This window comes from Perca fluviatilis, chromosome 24 (genome assembly GCF_010015445.1).
Source record: "Perca fluviatilis chromosome 24, GENO_Pfluv_1.0, whole genome shotgun sequence".
Taxonomy (NCBI): Eukaryota; Metazoa; Chordata; class Actinopteri; order Perciformes; family Percidae; genus Perca; species Perca fluviatilis.
In genome coordinates this window covers 13,101,953-13,120,035 of record NC_053135.1, presented here as the reverse complement: position 1 = coordinate 13,120,035, position 18,083 = coordinate 13,101,953, and the positions used below count along the sequence as shown (strand labels likewise).

General features: G+C 41.0%; 1 protein-coding gene and 1 non-coding gene across 2 annotated transcripts in view; one reads left to right on the top strand and one right to left on the bottom strand.

Moving 5' to 3' along the window:
• The window catches only part of LOC120554796 (cilia- and flagella-associated protein 47-like), a 92,856-nt gene that overhangs the window by 25,183 nt on the left and 49,590 nt on the right, over window positions 1-18,083 (bottom strand). Inside the window, exons 46-58 of the mRNA XM_039793819.1 lie at window positions 14,316-14,418; window positions 13,701-13,927; window positions 10,495-10,633; window positions 9,342-9,469; window positions 9,149-9,214; window positions 8,662-8,805; window positions 7,272-7,445; window positions 6,654-6,765; window positions 3,491-3,544; window positions 2,896-2,993; window positions 1,748-1,923; window positions 1,451-1,558; window positions 118-229 (exon numbers count right to left, since the gene is read on the bottom strand). Of these exons, the coding sequence (XP_039649753.1) occupies window positions 118-229; window positions 1,451-1,558; window positions 1,748-1,923; window positions 2,896-2,993; window positions 3,491-3,544; window positions 6,654-6,765; window positions 7,272-7,445; window positions 8,662-8,805; window positions 9,149-9,214; window positions 9,342-9,469; window positions 10,495-10,633; window positions 13,701-13,927; window positions 14,316-14,418 (1,641 nt within the window). The remainder of the gene's footprint in view (window positions 1-117; window positions 230-1,450; window positions 1,559-1,747; window positions 1,924-2,895; window positions 2,994-3,490; window positions 3,545-6,653; window positions 6,766-7,271; window positions 7,446-8,661; window positions 8,806-9,148; window positions 9,215-9,341; window positions 9,470-10,494; window positions 10,634-13,700; window positions 13,928-14,315; window positions 14,419-18,083) is intronic.
• trnag-gcc lies at window positions 7,808-7,878 on the top strand. Its single transcript has one exon. It is a non-coding gene; the product is annotated as a tRNA-Gly (tRNA).

Below are 18,083 nucleotides of genomic sequence, written 5' to 3'. Positions count from 1 at the left end.
GGTAACTTCAGATGTACAGTATGCTGTGACAAATTAAGCTTTATTCTGCAATAATGGAACAGAATATTGAGCTGATAAAAGTAAGGATGAGGCACAAAGGTGAGTGTGAGTACTTACAGTACTTCCTGGATCCATTTCAAGTGTGTAATTTCTGGGGTTACTGTTGGTTGCAATCAGCTCCAGAGTCTCAGCTGTTGGGTTCACCAGGGGAATGGTCTGGCTGGTCCATCTGACACACACACACACGCACACGCACGCACACACACACAGAGACACACACACACACACACACACACACACACACACAGACACACACAGAGACACACACAGAGACACACACAGAGACACACACACACACACACACACACACACACACACACACACACACACACACACACACACACACACACACAGTAATGCCAGATAAGCTTCTTGACACAAATGTTGCATTTAGAATTTACTGAGATAATAAGCAGTGTGCACGATTTATATGCAGCTATAATCGCTATTCATTATTCTGTTAGTGTGGTAAGTTATCTCTCTGACATCATTATCATGCTAGGGGTGGGAATCTCTAGGCACCTCACGATTCGATTCCGATTCAGAGGGCTACGATGCGATGATAAAACGATTATAGATGCATCTTGCATTACAATTTCTATACATGACTTATTTTTTCTCAGTGTGACTACTTGCTACTTTAAAAAAACATATTGTATTACCGATACCTGAAATTCGGTTCTGGTACCCAATGGTACCTTTTTTTTTATTTCCCTCTGTATAACAAAAAAAATATTTCAGTTGTAAAAATAATTCCAAACCTATTTATCCTATTTACTTAGAACATTTTGTTATTTATTTTTTATTATAGCGATTGGAGCTTAGCACCGTCCAAGACCATTGTGATGTGCAAACACACACGCACATAATATTTTCACAAATATCAGAAGACATCTTATGAATATTCTGGGTATTTCAGTCACCTAAGTGTATGAATATTGATTTCATATAAAGTATTAAACCAATAATAAATCGTATTGAATCAAAATGTAATCATTACCCAAAGTATTGAAATCGAATTGAATCATGAAGTCCTTGACAATACCCAGCCCTAATAAATGGGCTTTTTTTCAGGAGTGCATAAGAATTGTTTAAGATGCAGGCGTGATACTGGCACACAAAGCCATATGTTTCGGTCCTGGTCGTAGATGGAAGGAATTTTGGACAATTATTGATCCTAACCCTCTTATGGCCATATTCAGGAAGATCATAGTTAACAATGCTATAGTTGTGGCCTTCTCTGCACTGCTTCCTCGATGACAGATTCTCCTCAGATGGAATAAAGACTATCAACATCTCATACATGATGGCACACCTTAAACTCAAACACCTATGTTAACCCAATAAGCCTGCATTGAGATATTATGTGTATTGGTGTGTGTACACCTACTTGCCCAGCTGACAGCAGGCCTGTGGTAGAATGATGATTGGAGGAGGAAGAGCATAAAGCTCCAGCTGATACCAAAACTCCCCCACCAGCTCTGACTGGAACACCACACTGGCAGGAAACAGTGTACTTCAGATTTAAAACACTTCAAAATAGACAAATAAATTACTGTGTATATTACATTACCAGGCTCATGGTCATGGACTGTAATATATTGTATTCCAAACAATGAATGGTAAATGGGCATTTTACCTCCTCCTTTAAAGAAGGTCGGGTCAGCTTTAATGCAGTGAGTCTTACCTGCCTGTGCTCTTTCCTACTCTGCCAGGGGAGAACGTTGCTTTGTAGGTGAGAGTCTCCTGTGGGGGAATTGAAACCCAGTTGGGCCCACTTAGGTCATCTCCTTCCAGGTGCACATCCAGGATCAGCAGCTCTCCTTGTGGGTTTTTGACAGGAATCTCTAAGGCAACTGAGCTCTAGGAAGACAGCATTTCAAAGATGACACCTGTTTTCTTCCCCTGAGATGTTCTGATAGTCTTTTGATCTAAGTGTAGAAGGAAGATTAAGTTTTCCAGTAACAGTGGCCAGCAGCAGAAACACAACTTTAGAGCCTGCATGTTAGAAATGTAACAATAATCTCTTAACACTTTCGGACAGTTAAATTCTTGTTTGTATGTCACAAAGTAAAGTTATAATAGAAGACGATGAAATTTGAACAATTAGGCTACAACTATCATGTGTTGTTGTACAATAAAACATTTCTATTTTTACTCTGACTACTGCATTTGCATTCTTACCAGATGAAAAATGTATATTACATTGGAGAGCATGTGCTTTTGCCAACTCAAGCTACAATCTTTGTGTTACTGTACTTTTTAAAACAGCAGCAATTAGAGGTCTAAGGAGGAAATTTAATTAAATTAAATTTTTATGTGGTAATAAGTCAAATTGCGTCAAAATGGAATAAAAGCAGCAATGCACTGTTCAAAGGTGCAAACTAGGAGGGATTGTAAATTAAAACAAATAACCTTTGCAAAAGAATAATCACCTCAGAGTGATCACTGCAGCAGAGGAAACTGTGTCTGAAATATAAGGTTAGTGAAAGCTTGGTGTTTTCCCAAAAATCTCCCACCAATTATTTTTCATAACTTAAAATCACTGAGTTGACACAAATAGGTCATATAATATTTCCTCACATGGAAACTTCCTCTTAAAAGATGAATACACTCTTAGAGCTACAAAAGAGTCTTCTCTTCAAATACAGTAAATACATATTCCAAATTCAGCAGGATGAACTGTGGATGTGCTCATTTACATCTAAAGTCATAGTAAAAACTCCCCTGAACTGAAAAAAATTACTTATGCTAATTTTTGCGGCCCTGAAGGTAATTTGCGTCAGAGTTCGTGAGTATCCACTTAAGAGTACAAAGTGTGTTTGCAGAACTTACCTGAGCAGAACACTGTACATCTATGATCTTGATGGGTGCTGCTGGCTCACATATTATCTCTAGAGAGAAATGCACCTCGTAGCATCCAAGTACATTTCCTGGATAACACATGTATAAATCTGGTATAAATGCACACACGTTTACACATACTTAACATTCTAATTAAGTCTTGGGCAAAAAAGTTCTAAATAAAGTGTTAAAGTTCTAAATGGTTCTTGTACAGTATATAGCCTCTTTCCGACCAAGTTGTTGCAGGAACGTTATAGGAACAGCCCACTTCTAAAAAGTTCTACTAACTACTCTCTGTAACTACCCCATTTGCATTCACACTGGCCAAGTGGCCATAGGAACTGACCTTTTGTTATTATAACACAGCCATCTAACCACCACTATGCGGAAAAGGGAAAAGGGAAAAGACCCTGCCCTGAAGTAGGAGCTGAAAGAGTTACAGGAACTGTGGCCAGAGGAACTTAAGAATCCTCAAATTGGTCCAGTCGGAACAGGAGAAAAAAAGGGTTCTAGGAACGTTATGTTCTAGGAACTGCAAAAATCCCTCCGGTTGGAAAGCGGCTATAAGGTACAACACTAAGCTTACCTTTCTGCTTGTCTGCCTCCTGCATGTCTTCAATTTCTAGAAATGACAAACAGCCTGCAGGAAAAGTTGTAAATGAAGTGTTCAGGTTTTTTTTCTTTTTTGATTGTTTGTTTTACATATGTAACTGCAAGGGCATTCGGAGAGTGCAGACCTCTGCCAAGGCTTGCCCTATCTCACAATGTTAATGCAGTGTGAATTTTCGGGATCTCATTCTTCCGATTATTCCTACACCACATGCAGCACAAACACCCCATCTCACAATGTTAACGAAAGTGAAAAATAATTTGATAATTTTATCTTTTTATACATAAATGTATTTATATATTTTGTATTAATGAGAATTTTGTACACTGAAACATAAACAATAATGCACACACACAAACAAACAAAAGATTCTTATATTTCCTATTCAGCTTCAAACTGTGGATTTACTGTTGATTTTATCCTGACGATATAGGGGAAAAACTCACCCTAGAATTAATGTTAATACTGCTCCAAAAGTAATGTAAGGCTTCAGTTCAGGGCACTTCAAAAACATACAGTCAGAGAGTGCAGACACAGGTTCAAGTTATCACAAACATTGCAACATATCTTGCATTTACTTATAAAATTGAATGAAAGTATCGAGTAGCCTAAGTCCATTGTAGTTTGAAATCCTGTGTTGGGGAAGTTTAACACTAGAACCACCATGACCTTAACTTTAACGTTGTGATTCAACAATGTAAAATATTCCGTCATTATGTGCTCAGCATTTGTTCGGCTTACAGGCATGCTACACAAACACTACAACATTAGTGTACACCAGGGATCATCAACTACATTTTTTCAAGGGCCAGAATTTTTCTAAGCAGACACACTGGGGGCCGGAAGCTCAAATAAATAAAATAAAATAAATTTATACCTATAACGCCTATTCTTGTTTGAAATTTTCACTTTCTTACTGAATTAATGCTATTTCTTTTTTTACATGTATTAGTGTGAGCAAACTCCTAAAAAACATGGCAACTCCATAATGATAACTGGCTCTTTAACTAGAAAAATATTTCAGACTAGGAGGCAGGTCACTGAGGAGTGATGGTTAAAGTCTGTGATTATGTAAACATTGTTGTAGTATGCAGCGTCCTGATTGGTGGAAAATGCTTGCAGAAAAAAACGTCTGTTGTCAGGTAAACATGTCACGGTCAAAGAGGCTGAAGCAAAAGCCCAGCTTTAATGATGAATGGACTGATAAGCAGGCTATGCATTCGTCATGTATGCCTCATTGGCAATGAAAGATGCTGTTGCAAAATAATACAACCAGCATCATCATCATCAAGAATGAAGAATTCGAACATAACGATTGCGTCATTCACGTGCATATTAAGTAGCCAGATGCATCTGTTTTGGTCTCATAATACCTCCATAGATTTACCGCTCTAGCGGAGAGTTTGGTTTGATCAGCCAGCAGTGAGGTTTACAAGAATTTGTCCACATTTCCAGATTCTCAGCAAACTAAGATAAACAGTTAGACTAAAAACTGACAGCTTTTGTTTTAGCTTTTTTGTAAAAATTCGCTATTTGCAGAGTAGAGCTGTTTGCGTAAAACAGCGCGGTGGACTGAGCAGACAGAGCAGATTGAAATATCGCTTTCTACATGTTTATGCCGGTCTACACAGGTGAACACATTGATAAGTATTGACTTTTTACTCACGAACGTTTAATTGTAGCCTATTTACAGAAAAGAAACTAGCGTGAGTTCATCTGCCCCAGCGGCCGTTGGTAATCCTCTCTGTATCGTTCCCAGTCAGGTGCTGCGTGTTTTAACTAGGTTTGGGTACCGAAACCCGGTTCCACTATGGAACCGGGTTTCGGTTTCCTATGCAAACGGTAGTATTCGGACCGGATTAGAACGCAAATTTCGGTTCCGACTGAAATATTTTCCCTGTCGCTCTGGACAGCGGCAGACTCTTTTTTCTTTCTCCCTTTTCTACCGAGTGGCAAACGTGCTCGCTCGCGGTGTGAAGCGCATGTCCACGCTATTCTTGGACATGCACTCTACAATCAATGCTGATAGACGGCTTTTTGTACACGCTCCGAAACGGACGTAAAAATATCACACTTTCTCTGTAGTCTACCGTTAGCTAGCTACCGTAAATGTAGGCTACTTTTAAAACGCCATATTTTCCCTCTGGGCTCACCAAAACGGACGTAAAAGCATAGGAACCATTCACTGCATGTGATCATTAGTAAACATTACACTTGCTCTGCTAGTCTATCGTTCAGGACAAGACCCTGTAGCCTGGTGGTGGGGGAGGCGAGACAGCCTCCCCAAATTGTCTGTCCTTTCAAACTCCTACCTGTGTGGGTACAGATCTCTTGGACACAGTCTGAGAGAGTTTTCTCCTGTGCAGGACATGTCATAAGTCAGGAGAGGTGTAGTATCTTGCCAGAGAAGGCATATATGGTCACTTTTCTGCAAAAGAACTGCTAAAGTTTGTAGCTGGTTGGCATACCAACTCAACATCATTTATTTTGTTGTTACTTGTTAATAGTGTAACTGTTATTTGTTAAATTATTGTAGTTGTGTGTTATGTGACTTAGGTTTACTTATTATATATTTAAGTACTTTAAAATGTTAATATATTGTTCAATTTAAATAATTTAAAATTTTTAAAAAGCTCCATAAAAAAGACTTTCTTTTATGTCATTTTTCAGTTTTTCAAGAATCGGTTTAGGAATCGTTTTAAAAGTACCGGTTCGGCATTGGAATCGTAAAAATCCAAATGGTACCCAACCCTAGTTTTAACGCACACTCATCTCGGCTCAGCTCTATGTGTGGAGCTCGGGCATCGCTGAGATGCAAATACAGGGGGCTGGGTTTTTGCTCTAAATGCTTGAAATGATAAATAACAGAACGCATTTTTTCCTCTTTACATTTTGTGAATTCATGATTATTCTGCGGGCCAGAGTAAAAGCCGATTTTGTCAAAAAAGAATTCAAATGTAGGTCTTAAAACATCTAAACAATGGACACAAGAGTGTAATAGCCTGTGTGTGCCTGTTTAAGCAAATGTAATAGAATTTGATAAACAGTCAGCCCACATTTGAGCGCAGCTGCCTTCCACATCAAATACTAACCACATAACCCCCACAATCATAAACATGCAGAGGAAAAAAAAAATCACCTGTCTGTTTTCCTCGTTTCCATGATGACACAGCCAGGGTGTATGAAGCGTTGTGACCAGGTTCAATCTCCAGGGAGGGAGTGCCACTTACAACAGATAGTTCTGTCACCACCTATGTGTATGTGCATATGCATGTACACAAAAACACAAAAAAGAGAAGAACCATAAATACAGACCAAAAAGGAAATACATGCACTAGAACACACACACCATTCAAATAGATTCTCACTTGCATACAAATGGCTCAAAATGCACACAGGTGCAAGGATATACAATCAGAGCAACATTGTTACTCCACTACTGTGGTCCAATCTGAAATGTCTCAAAAACCATTAGATAGGTTGCTGTAAAATCCTGTACAGACATTCAAGGTCCCCAGAGGATGAAGCCTGCTGACTTTTGTGATCCTTTGACTTTTCATTTATCTCTACAGGTAGGACAGAATTTTAATTCATCTCAATATCTACTTGATGGATTGGCACATTGATGTATCCTCATGTCTTTAGTGACATTGTGAGCATGCTGACATCCCTGAGTACATCAAACCCCAAAGATGTTCAGTTTTCTTTGTCAGCAAGTAACTGCATGTGTGGAAGTTATTTGCATGTGTGCTTATACCTTGAGAGTAAGTTTGTTCTGGCTGTAGTTGGGGACATCAATCTGTGTGTGTGTAGTTTGACCTACAGAGCACCGTAATACCACATGGTCCACAGGCAGGGGGTGCTCTCCCACTCCTCTGAGGGTAAACACGTGCTCGATACCGTCACAGTCATTGTGTAAGGACAGCTTGCCCTGTGGGGGTAGGGATAAAGCCCAGGCAGTCAAACACACACAAACTGGTGTTCAGTGTGCATACAAAGGAAAGGACAGGCCCAGGACAAGTAACTATAGGACAAAAATGTTTTTTATTTAAGTCTAAAATGCATTAGACTGCACTGGAGGGACAAGATGGTATTCCCTGCACAAAAATAATTCTTACACTCTTGATTGTGAACACAAAATACACATAATTTCCTCATTGTGGTACATTCTACAGTGAGCAGCTTCATATTTTAATTTACAAAAAAGGGCAAACAAATTAATTAACAGCACAGGGACTGCTGCAGCAGCATGTCTCCTATTTAAGTCCCGCCCCTAAAGATACAATCAGAAATGCATTGGTGGTTCAGTGGTAGAATTCTCGCCTGCCACGCGGGAGGCCCGGGTTCGATTCCCGGCCAATGCAACACACTTTTTCCTCTACTATATACATTTGTTTCTATTTTTTTTTATTTTTTTATTTTTCATTTTGCGCTGGAAATATAGATGCGTAGGATAAAATGTATAATCTATTTCTATAATCTATCTATCTCTTTTAACTCATAAAATAAATAATAGTTTTCAACTTCTAGTCCACTAATGATTAAACAAATGAGTCACTTGGAAAAGGGAAAATAATTCTTTGTTCAACTTTCTCTATATGTGACAGAAGTAGTGAGGTTTTCATTAATCACTGTCAGGGGCCAACTAACTAAATTGCAGAACCCTTCAAAAAGAGAGAGCACAGTTACAGTAAAATAAATGTCTACCACGTTCTTAGAAAAGCACTGGAAGATTATGCTGGCCACAGAGGAAGATTAAATTCACAGATATCATCTTAACAGCCACACAGGCCACACAGTGTTCTTTGCTGCTGTTTGAGGCATCACGAAAAGTGTTCCTACTTCAGCTAAATGTTCCCTGAGAGGATGGAATGGAATAGGCTAATGAGAAGAAAGGCCAAATGACTAGATGAGCATTGGTGTCAGGGGACTTCAAAGTGGGCTTTCTCCTTTAGTGTTGCTCTTTGAATTATATCGAATACACACTAACTCAAGCCAACCACACTATAAAGATAGCATGGTCTATCAGAGAGTGTATATTAGGCAAGACAGTTAAATAGCAAGAATGTGACAAGGAAGGACAGAAATCAAGCAAGAAAACACAAAGAAAGAAAGAAACAATGAAACCACAACAAAACAGGCATTACCGTGACAATGCATTGTGCAGAAGGGTGAAAGGTGAGGGGGTAGCAGGCTCTTGTCCCTGCTGGCACATTCAAAACATTTGGGCCGGAGAATCCTTCACCATACACCTCAGCTTGCATTTTCCAGTCTTGGTGAGTCTCATTGTGCTGTGAGAGACGCATAGGTCTGATCATTTGACTTAAACCCAGAACCCACCATTATTTAACATTTCGGCAAGCAATTTTACAAAATTACCATCATAACATAATCTACTTTTCTAACCTAAAACTTTGAATATGTTAGTTTCAGTGATGTAGTTAGTCAAATATGCATTCCAACCATGGTTTTTGGTTGCTGTGTATTCAGGATTACCACTCTCCTCTAAGAAAGCAGTTTCTCATTATGGAAGGAATATATAAAATGATTCATACTTAATCAAATACTTTTAGGATATCCCTTAATAAGCAGTGCACACACAAACTGATTAATGCATTTTCTCTTGCCCCTCACCAGTGGTATGTCTTGCGTGACCGAATGGTGAGCAGGCGAACTGAAGTCCAAATGCACAGATCCTCCCTGTGGTCACAAATGAGATTTTTAGTAACATTAACCATAAACACATGAACCAACAAGCAATCCAGGATTCACTTAATATACCATTGACAGGTTTACTAAGCTCCGCCTGACATCAGCTGATATCTACCTGTGAAGTAACCAGTGCCTCTAGCACATAGACCCTGGTATCACACCAGGACCTCAGGACCATCTGACATGTAAATTGCCCCACGGAGTTCGCCTGGAACCGTAATGGGATGTCCACACAGCCACAATCTATCGTACACAGAGAGAAGAGGAGACTCAGGGATGGGAGGAGGTGGACAATCAAAGGAGAACTTACATGAAACTTATGTTTGGTCTACATGTGATACTGAGCCGCCCCCTATACTTTAACCACACCCACTTACTCAGGCTACTCCCCCGTTCATACCATTTGAACCGTTTAAGGTAGAGTCTTGTGTGAGGTATCACTGAACTCTGTGTGAGTTCCCTTTTCATTGGTGACCGTTTGCCCGCCCTCTCTAGTTTGTAAATTTGCAATACACCATTTCCAACGGCGCACACTCCACTGTGTCCGATGGTCGCGTAAAAACACAGGCGCATGGAGCGGCGTCCGCCAGTAACCCCGACGCGCAAGGAGGTGCGTGGGCCCGTCCAAAGCTGCTTGCAGCTTTAATATTATATTTATTTTTTGTTATTTCTGGTAATGTGAAGGCCACTGTGTTGTTTAATTTAAAATGTAATGGTAAAAATCAATAAAAATCTACATTATAAAACAGACGTCCATAAAACGTTTGACAGGACACGTCCAACTGCAGACAAGGTCAATTATTATTCTTTGTGTTATGCATTTGTAATCCATGAAGTTTTATTTATTTATTTTTTTTGGTGAAAACAAATTCCCAGAGCTTAGCAAAGCTTTTTTTTTTTGCGTGAGTCAGCCCATGGTAAAGTCCAAAGGACCTAATTAAGGGGGTCAGACATTTATAACCTTAATGTTTTTAAAGTTATAAAAATGTTTATGTTAGGATAAACAGAGAGAGAAAGACAAACGAGCTGTGAGCATGAGTGAACAAGAGAGGGTGGAAGCGGCGGTTGAGAGAGCTAGTGAGTGAATAAGAGAGAGGGAGTGAAGATGAGAGGGTAAAGCGAGTGAACAAGTTTGCTGAATGTGTCATTGCGAGACAGGCATTCTGGGTGTTTTCAGTATCCCAATCCACCGCTACAACTCTCTTTTTCATTCATTCATTACATCGACTCACACAACACACATTCTTCAGGTATTTACGTGTGTGTACCTGCAGGATTCTCCCATGGTATGTTGGTGTCTTCCATTATAGGTATTGTGACCATACTAGGTAAAGCAAAGTATTGTGGCAAAGAAACCTCCACACTGTATTCTACCTCTTTACTGTGAAGACCTCTCAACAGTTGGGCCTAACAAGAGACAAGATAAAAATAAGGACAGCAAGTCAAATATGAACAACATAGAAAAAATATCACAATACTGATGTGGAATCTCCCCCTGCCTGCCCTTCCTACTGTATAGCCAAAAATCAGCTTTCTAGCTGTGACGTTGGAAGACGGAGCATCAGAATGGCGGCGCGTACGGACGCAGCGGCTCTCAGCTCTCGGTTTCGGTGTATAGTTTTCGTAATGGCATGGATGTTTTTGTGTGCACAAGTGTGTATGAGTGAGATAAAACACACCTACACCCCAGTTATGCTGAGGAAGGTGGGGATTCTCATGTCGGGTGGACATTACGACGGAGCACCAGCGGCTCCACAACATTCCGCTGGGCATAGCGAGAACACCGGGCTCACCCTGGATGGTTGTCGGGCCTAAGAGATGCTGGAGGCGACGCAGAGAGCGGAGGCAGAAGCGAGGCTACTAGCACGGCTAAGGAAACAGCCCTTCAAACCCCCGCTACCAAGCATCTTCCTAACAAATGCCAGGTCCATCGTCCACAAAACTGACGAACTGGAGTTACTGATGGCATCATCACACTGCTGTCACGGATGTGCTCCGGTAAGAGCAGAGGAGGAGGGCTCTGTATTTATGTTCATATGGACTGCTGTACAAGCAGTAGGGTCATACACACACAATGCTCCCTGGATCTAGAAGTAATGATTGTGCAGTGTAGACCTTTTTACATGCCCAGAGATCTCACAGCGGTGACCATCGCTGCTGTGTATATTCCACCAGTTGCTAATGTCTCAGCTGTACACCACCATAAACAAACAAATGCAGGCCCATCCAGAGGAAACCTTTATTGTGGCTGGGGACTTCAACCAAGCTTGCCTTAAGACTGTGCTCCCTAACTTTGTACAGTACGTACAGTGCTCCACAAGAGGGAAGAACACATTAGAACACATGTTTATTCCAACCTGAAGCAAGCCTACAGGGCAGTACCCCTCCCACACCTGGGCATGTCGGACCATCTCTTACTGCTCCTGGTCCCTGCATACACCCCCCTCAGGAAGAAATCCAAACCTACCACAAAGAAGATTAAAATCTGGCCTGAAGGAGCAGTGTCTCAGCTTCAAGACTGCTTTGAGCTCACTGAGTGGAGCATATTTGAACATCTCGATCTACAGGAGCACACAGAAACTGTTCTGTTCTACATAAAGAACTGCACTGACAGTGTTACTGTGGAGAAGCGCATCCGGATATACCCCAACCAAAAACCATGGATGACCTCGGATGTCCAGACACTCCTGAGAACCCGGAACTCTGCCTTCAAGGTCAGGTGACAAAGAACAGTACAGCGTGGCGAGGACAGAGCTGCGGAGAGGCATCAAAACTGCTAAGGCGGCTCATAAGAGGAAAGTGGAGGACCACCTTGCCAATAACAACCCGCGGCTGGTGTGGCAGGGGCTACAGAGCATCACCAACTACAAAGGCTCCACACCCGTCACTACCATCGCTGACGCATCGCTGGCCGAGGAACTGAACATTTTCTTTTCTCGCTTCGAGATAGAGGCTCCACACACAGTTGCACGGCCACCACAGACCTCCAGTCACAGCACACTCACACTCCAGGAACACCAGGTGAGGCAGGTGCTGAAGACAGAACACCAGAAAAGCTGCCGGTCCAGATGGTGTACTCAGAAAAGTACTCTGTGCCTGTGTTGACCAGCTAGTGGGAGCCCTGACTAGGTTGTTCAACCTCTCACTGTCACAGGCTACCATTCCCCGGTGCCTGAAGTCAGCTACCATCATCCCTGTCCCAAAGTCTCCTGCCCCAAAGTGCCCCAACGACTACAGACCTATTGCCTTAACATCAGTAGTCGTGAAATGCTTTGAGAGGCTCATCTTGCACCACATTAAGGCCTGTCCCCCCTCAAACCTGGACCCACATCAGTTCGCGTACAGAGCTAACAGATCAACGGAGGACGCCATCGCTACAGCTCTTCACACAGCACTTAGCCACCTTGAGCAGCCAGGGAGCTACGTCAGGATGCTGTTCATAGATTACAGCTCGGCATTTAACACCATTGTTCCTGACATCCTGGTGGACAAGCTGACCGAAATCGCTCTCACCTGCTTCTCCACCCTGACCCTCAGCACAGGCTCCTCCCAGGGCTGTGTGCTGAGCAGCCCCCTCGTGTATTCCCTGTACACGCATGACTGCACACCCATCCACCCCTCCAATACCATCATTAAATTTGCGGATGACACTACGGTCATCGGCCTCATCAGTGGAGGTGATGAGACTGCGTACAGGGGCGAGGTCAACAGGCTGGTAGGTTGGTGCTCTGAACACAACCTGCTGCTCAACATCAGCAAAACTAAGGAGATGGTCATAGACTTCAGGAGACACGAGCAGGAGCCAGCCCCGCTGAGCATCAACGGGGACTGTGTTCAGCAGGTGTCCTCCTACAAATCCCTTGGGACATATATAGCCAAGGACCTCCGCGGTGGTAAAAAAGGCCAGTCAGCGACTCCACTTCCTAAGGATATTTAGAAGGAACCATCTGGACGAGAAACTGTTAGTGGCCTTCTACCGCAGCACCATTGAGAGCGTCCTGACGTAATGCATTACGGCCTGGTATGGCAACTGTAATATGGCGGATAGAAAGAACCTGCAGAGGGTCATAAAGACAGCACAACATATCACTGGCAGTCCCCTACCCTCGCTGGAAGACATCACCAGCATACGGTGTCTCAGGAGAGCTAGGGCAATCACTGCCAACCCCTCACACCCAGGACAGCACCTGTTCAACCTCCTGCCCTCTGGCAGAAGGTACAGGACTAATAGACTCAAAAACAGTTTTTTTCCCTGGGCCATCAGGTCCCTAAATTCATAAAGTGTGTATGCGCTATGATGTGTAAATGTTGTATATATTGCTTGCTTCTCTCCTTTTATTGTTTTTATTGTTATATGTTTTTATTTATATTTATTATGCACTGGCTGAAGAAGCACTGCAATTTCATTGTATACCCGATGTGCAATGACAATTAAGATTCTTATCTTATGTGTTTGTATCTTATGTGTTTGTACCTGTTGTTTGAAGAGCTTGCGTACAGCTGTGGTTGCCCTCACAGTGCTGCTGTGCAAAGTGTGTGTCAGCATACGCCTCTTGTGTTCATCGGCACTCATGGTGTGCTGACCCCAGAAGGCCAGAGCTTGCTCCCAGGCCATATTGATCAGCGGCACACGCACCAACTCATCACACACCTGCCCCACCTTGCAGTGTAAGCTTAGCACTGATACACACACAGCTGGGTCTATTGGTGGAGAAAAACATCACTTTTGATATTATTTCATTCGCTATTCACTATAAATACACTACTCCATATTTAAGTGATACATCTAAAGACAAAATATTACTACTGGTGCCTCTTAAATGTGATTATGCTCTTATCATGTTGCCACCAAAAATGATAAGAACATAATATGTCCACTAAGCACAAAATATGTAAGATATTTGCATTTACAGTAAATGTTTAATGAATAAATGATAATTGATGTTGGTGTCCTGCAATAGTGAGTGATGTTCATAAAAAATAGGTTAATGGAAAAACAGCAACAGTAAATAACATTTAGTTTAACTCAGATTGTGCTATGATGCCCTGAAATACTTTATGAGCATCATTTAGGGGACAGGTTTCCTACCAGAGTTGATGGGCATGGAGATGTTAGAACTGGGCCTTGCAGTGAGAGGGGAAGGAAGAGGCAACTCCGCTGTGGCTTTTATCATATACAACATATCTCCCACCTGGAGGGACACACAGAGACAGACATGGTTGTGGAGAAATGAGGGTCACTTGGTAATGTTTGGAGAACTAATCAATCATGACAAGAGCTGACAACATAAGTATGTTTTACCTATGTTAAATATTCTATTTGTTTTTTGCCCTTTTGTCAAACTTTGACTTTACTATCCTGAACTCTAGCTATAGTGTCCTCGCAAGGAGTTGCCCTTTTCCAAAGTTAGACACTAAGCTTATAATGTCCTCCAAAAAACACAAGGTGGAACGTTTCTTGGATATTTAATGAAATATTGCAATTTTTAGTAAAACCGCAACAAATGCACAAATGACAAATTAGAACATAACCAGTTAACACAACATAGGCACAATGTAAGGCCACAACGGCTAGAAACAAAAAATGCTAAGTCACAGGTCAAGCAGCACTAGCTACCAGCTACAGCTATGCTAGCTATCAATTAACTTCCTTTTAAATGTATTTTTCAGCAAACCAAAGAACAGCAAATATATTATGCTGACATTATCCAAAAGGTGATCAAACTAAATACTTATGGACTAAAAGCATCCAATGCAACATCATATGAAGATATGTTGCAGAAGCAGTCACACTCTACCATGCCTTATTAACTCTAGAGAAATTCCCTGCTCTAACACTATTGCTGTTGACCAGGTGAGAGCACTGCAGTACTCAACACCTTTACAAGCACTCATGGCAGAACACTAGCAAAGAATAGCTATAATTTGACTGGCTGTCGTTACACATCTAGACTAGGGTTGGGTACCTTTCGCATTTGAACCAATACCACTACCGATACCGGTACCTGGATTTCGGTTCCTGTACCCAACGGTACTTTTTTCAGTACTTTCCCTCTATAATACATTTTTTAAATATATATTTTTATATATATTTATATAATTCCAAACCTATTTACTTAGAACATTATGTTATTTATTTAGAATATTTTACACTGACAGAAATTAAACAAAAATAAAACCCCTCCCTCTTTCCTCCCAAACCTGTCCCTACAACCTATTAAATTGAATAATTATACATTTCTTACTCACTGTAACATTTATTGTTGTATTTGTATATTATTATGTTTTAGCCTGTTTCATTTTAATCATGCCCGTTTTTAATTGCTCTTTAATGTTTCATGTAAAGCACTTTGAATGGCCTTGTTGCTGAAAGGTGCTGTACAAATAAAGTTGCCTTGCCTTTCAACCTCAGCCTGTCAGTCAGTCCCCAGGGTATTGAAACCACCAAAGTGTAACGTCAACAGCACCGTGATCGCTTTCGGCTCGCCATTAATATCATATCTCGGTGAAAGGTGTCTGCGTGAAGTTTTGAAAAACTGTAACCACACTTGAAACCACTTTATCGGCACTGCCGTGACTTACTGTGACTTCAACAAAACTGCAGAGCCGACGTTGCTCCGTCCGCACCTATGCGCGCTTGTGTGTGTAGGACCTCTGCTCTCTGTCAACGTGCAGAGAGGACAGATAAGATTGCGCTTACTCTCAGGTACCGAAATTTGGCACCGTTTGATTTCACGTGAACCCACACTCCGGTATACCGGTGTACCGGTAAAAGTACCGGGTTCGGTACCGAACCCTAATCTAGACTCTTTTTTTCTGAGGGTTAATGCTATCAAACCACTTCCACATAATCAAAGTCATGTGTTGCTGCTAGACGTAGTCATGACATAAATATGACAACGCATTGATATTAGGGCTGTCAATCGATTAAAATATGTAATCACGATCAGAGCTGTATAGTAACGAAGTAGAACTACTTCACTACTCTATTTAAGTACTAAAAGGCTGTATCTGTACTCTACTAGAGTATTATTTTTTTCTCCTACTTCCACTTTTACTTGAGTACATATTTTCGATGAATGAAATACTTTTACTCAGATACATTTTTTATGTGCTGCATCGTTACTCGTTGCATTTGTGAATTCCTCACGCTACGGAGACCGTGTAGGTTACAGTGTGTGTAGTTACGGCAACGTTAGTTACGTACGCTAATTACGTGATCGCGTCGTGTTTCTTTTCATTACGGTTGCACGTTCAGAAGTCAGAGACGATGTAAGTTTGTACTCTTTATATTTAGTTATTGTTGCAGCAGATGAAGCTATTCCGGAGTTGTTTCAGTCTGCAGTGAGTTCTGAATGTTAACCATTTGACCCTGTGATGTGAAGCTGCTAGTTTATCTGTATTTTGCTAGCTTGCTAACTTTCCACTACATCACACATGTTACTAGCTAGTATGTGATACGCTTTTGGGGCCTTTAATCGTGCTGGAGAGGATGTTAATTTTACTTGCACAGTGTGATAATTGTACATTTTATTTCAGTATTTGTTAATATTTGTTATTTTTAATATAATATATTTAATATTTGTTAATTCCTTTGGCTACAGCCAAATTTGAATTATTTGAAATAATATAAACAATATGATATTTAAACTTTTGACTGCTCTCTTTAATAACTAAATAACACAATACTTGTACTTTTACTTTCAGTAATTGAGTAGTAGATTTTAAAATAAACTACTTGCAATACTTAAGTATAAAAAATGTTGAATACTTTATTACTTCTACTTAAGTGTGGTGCTTAAAGAGCACTTCAACTTCTACTCAACTTCTACTTTTCTGATAGAGCACTTGTACTTTTACTCAAGTATGGGTCTCTAGTACTTTATACACGATTGATCACGATTAATCGCATGATTAATACGCAAATCAAGCACACTTTTTGCTCGAAATGTACTTTAAAGCTGTAATTCGTAAGATTTTCATGTAGTTAATTGTCTGTTAAGTTCCTATGTATCAAAGACTGAGTTAAAACAATGTTGATTGAGCATATGACCCACTGATAAAAGAGCTTGTATTTGCTGCTTTGCCAAGTAATAGGATGTGTGTCTGTGGCGACATTCTCGCCCTAAATTAAATGCGGTGCAAAGTGTGTGGTGGGCGGATCGACCCAAATATCGATAATATCGATACCAACGTTGGTATTGATATTGATCAATACCAGTGTAATAAGATCGATACTTTAGCTTTAATTTCTCTCTGCAGTTTCATCAAAACCCCCCTCTTGTGATTTGATGTTGTACCGTCATGTGACTCAGCGACGCCCTGCAAACAAGCAGCCAGGCTCGGCAGCGCCGACACACACACACACACACACACACACACACACACACACACACACACACACACACACACACACACACACACACACACACACACACACACACACACACACACACACACACACACACACACACACACACAAGCAGGACAGAGACGGAGCAGAAAAATGGCAGAGAGGAAGAGGAGCGCCGTGTGGCTATATTTGGCTATACAAAAACGAAACAACGGCAAGTGTTGACACAACAAATTTAAACAAGCATATGGAAATTCTGTCCTGGGTTTTAACTTATTAATAATTCAAAGGAAACATTCATCACAAAAACGCTTAAAGGTCATGGAAATTCATTCACATTTAGCAATTTGATGATGAATCCACCTTAATTATTAAAACGTATCAGTATCGTATCAGCATCGTATCGGTATCGGCGATACTGGCCCTGTATTTACTTGGTATTGGATCGATACCAAATTTTGCAGTATCACACACCACTGGTGTCAGCAAAGAGCCTTTGGGCCC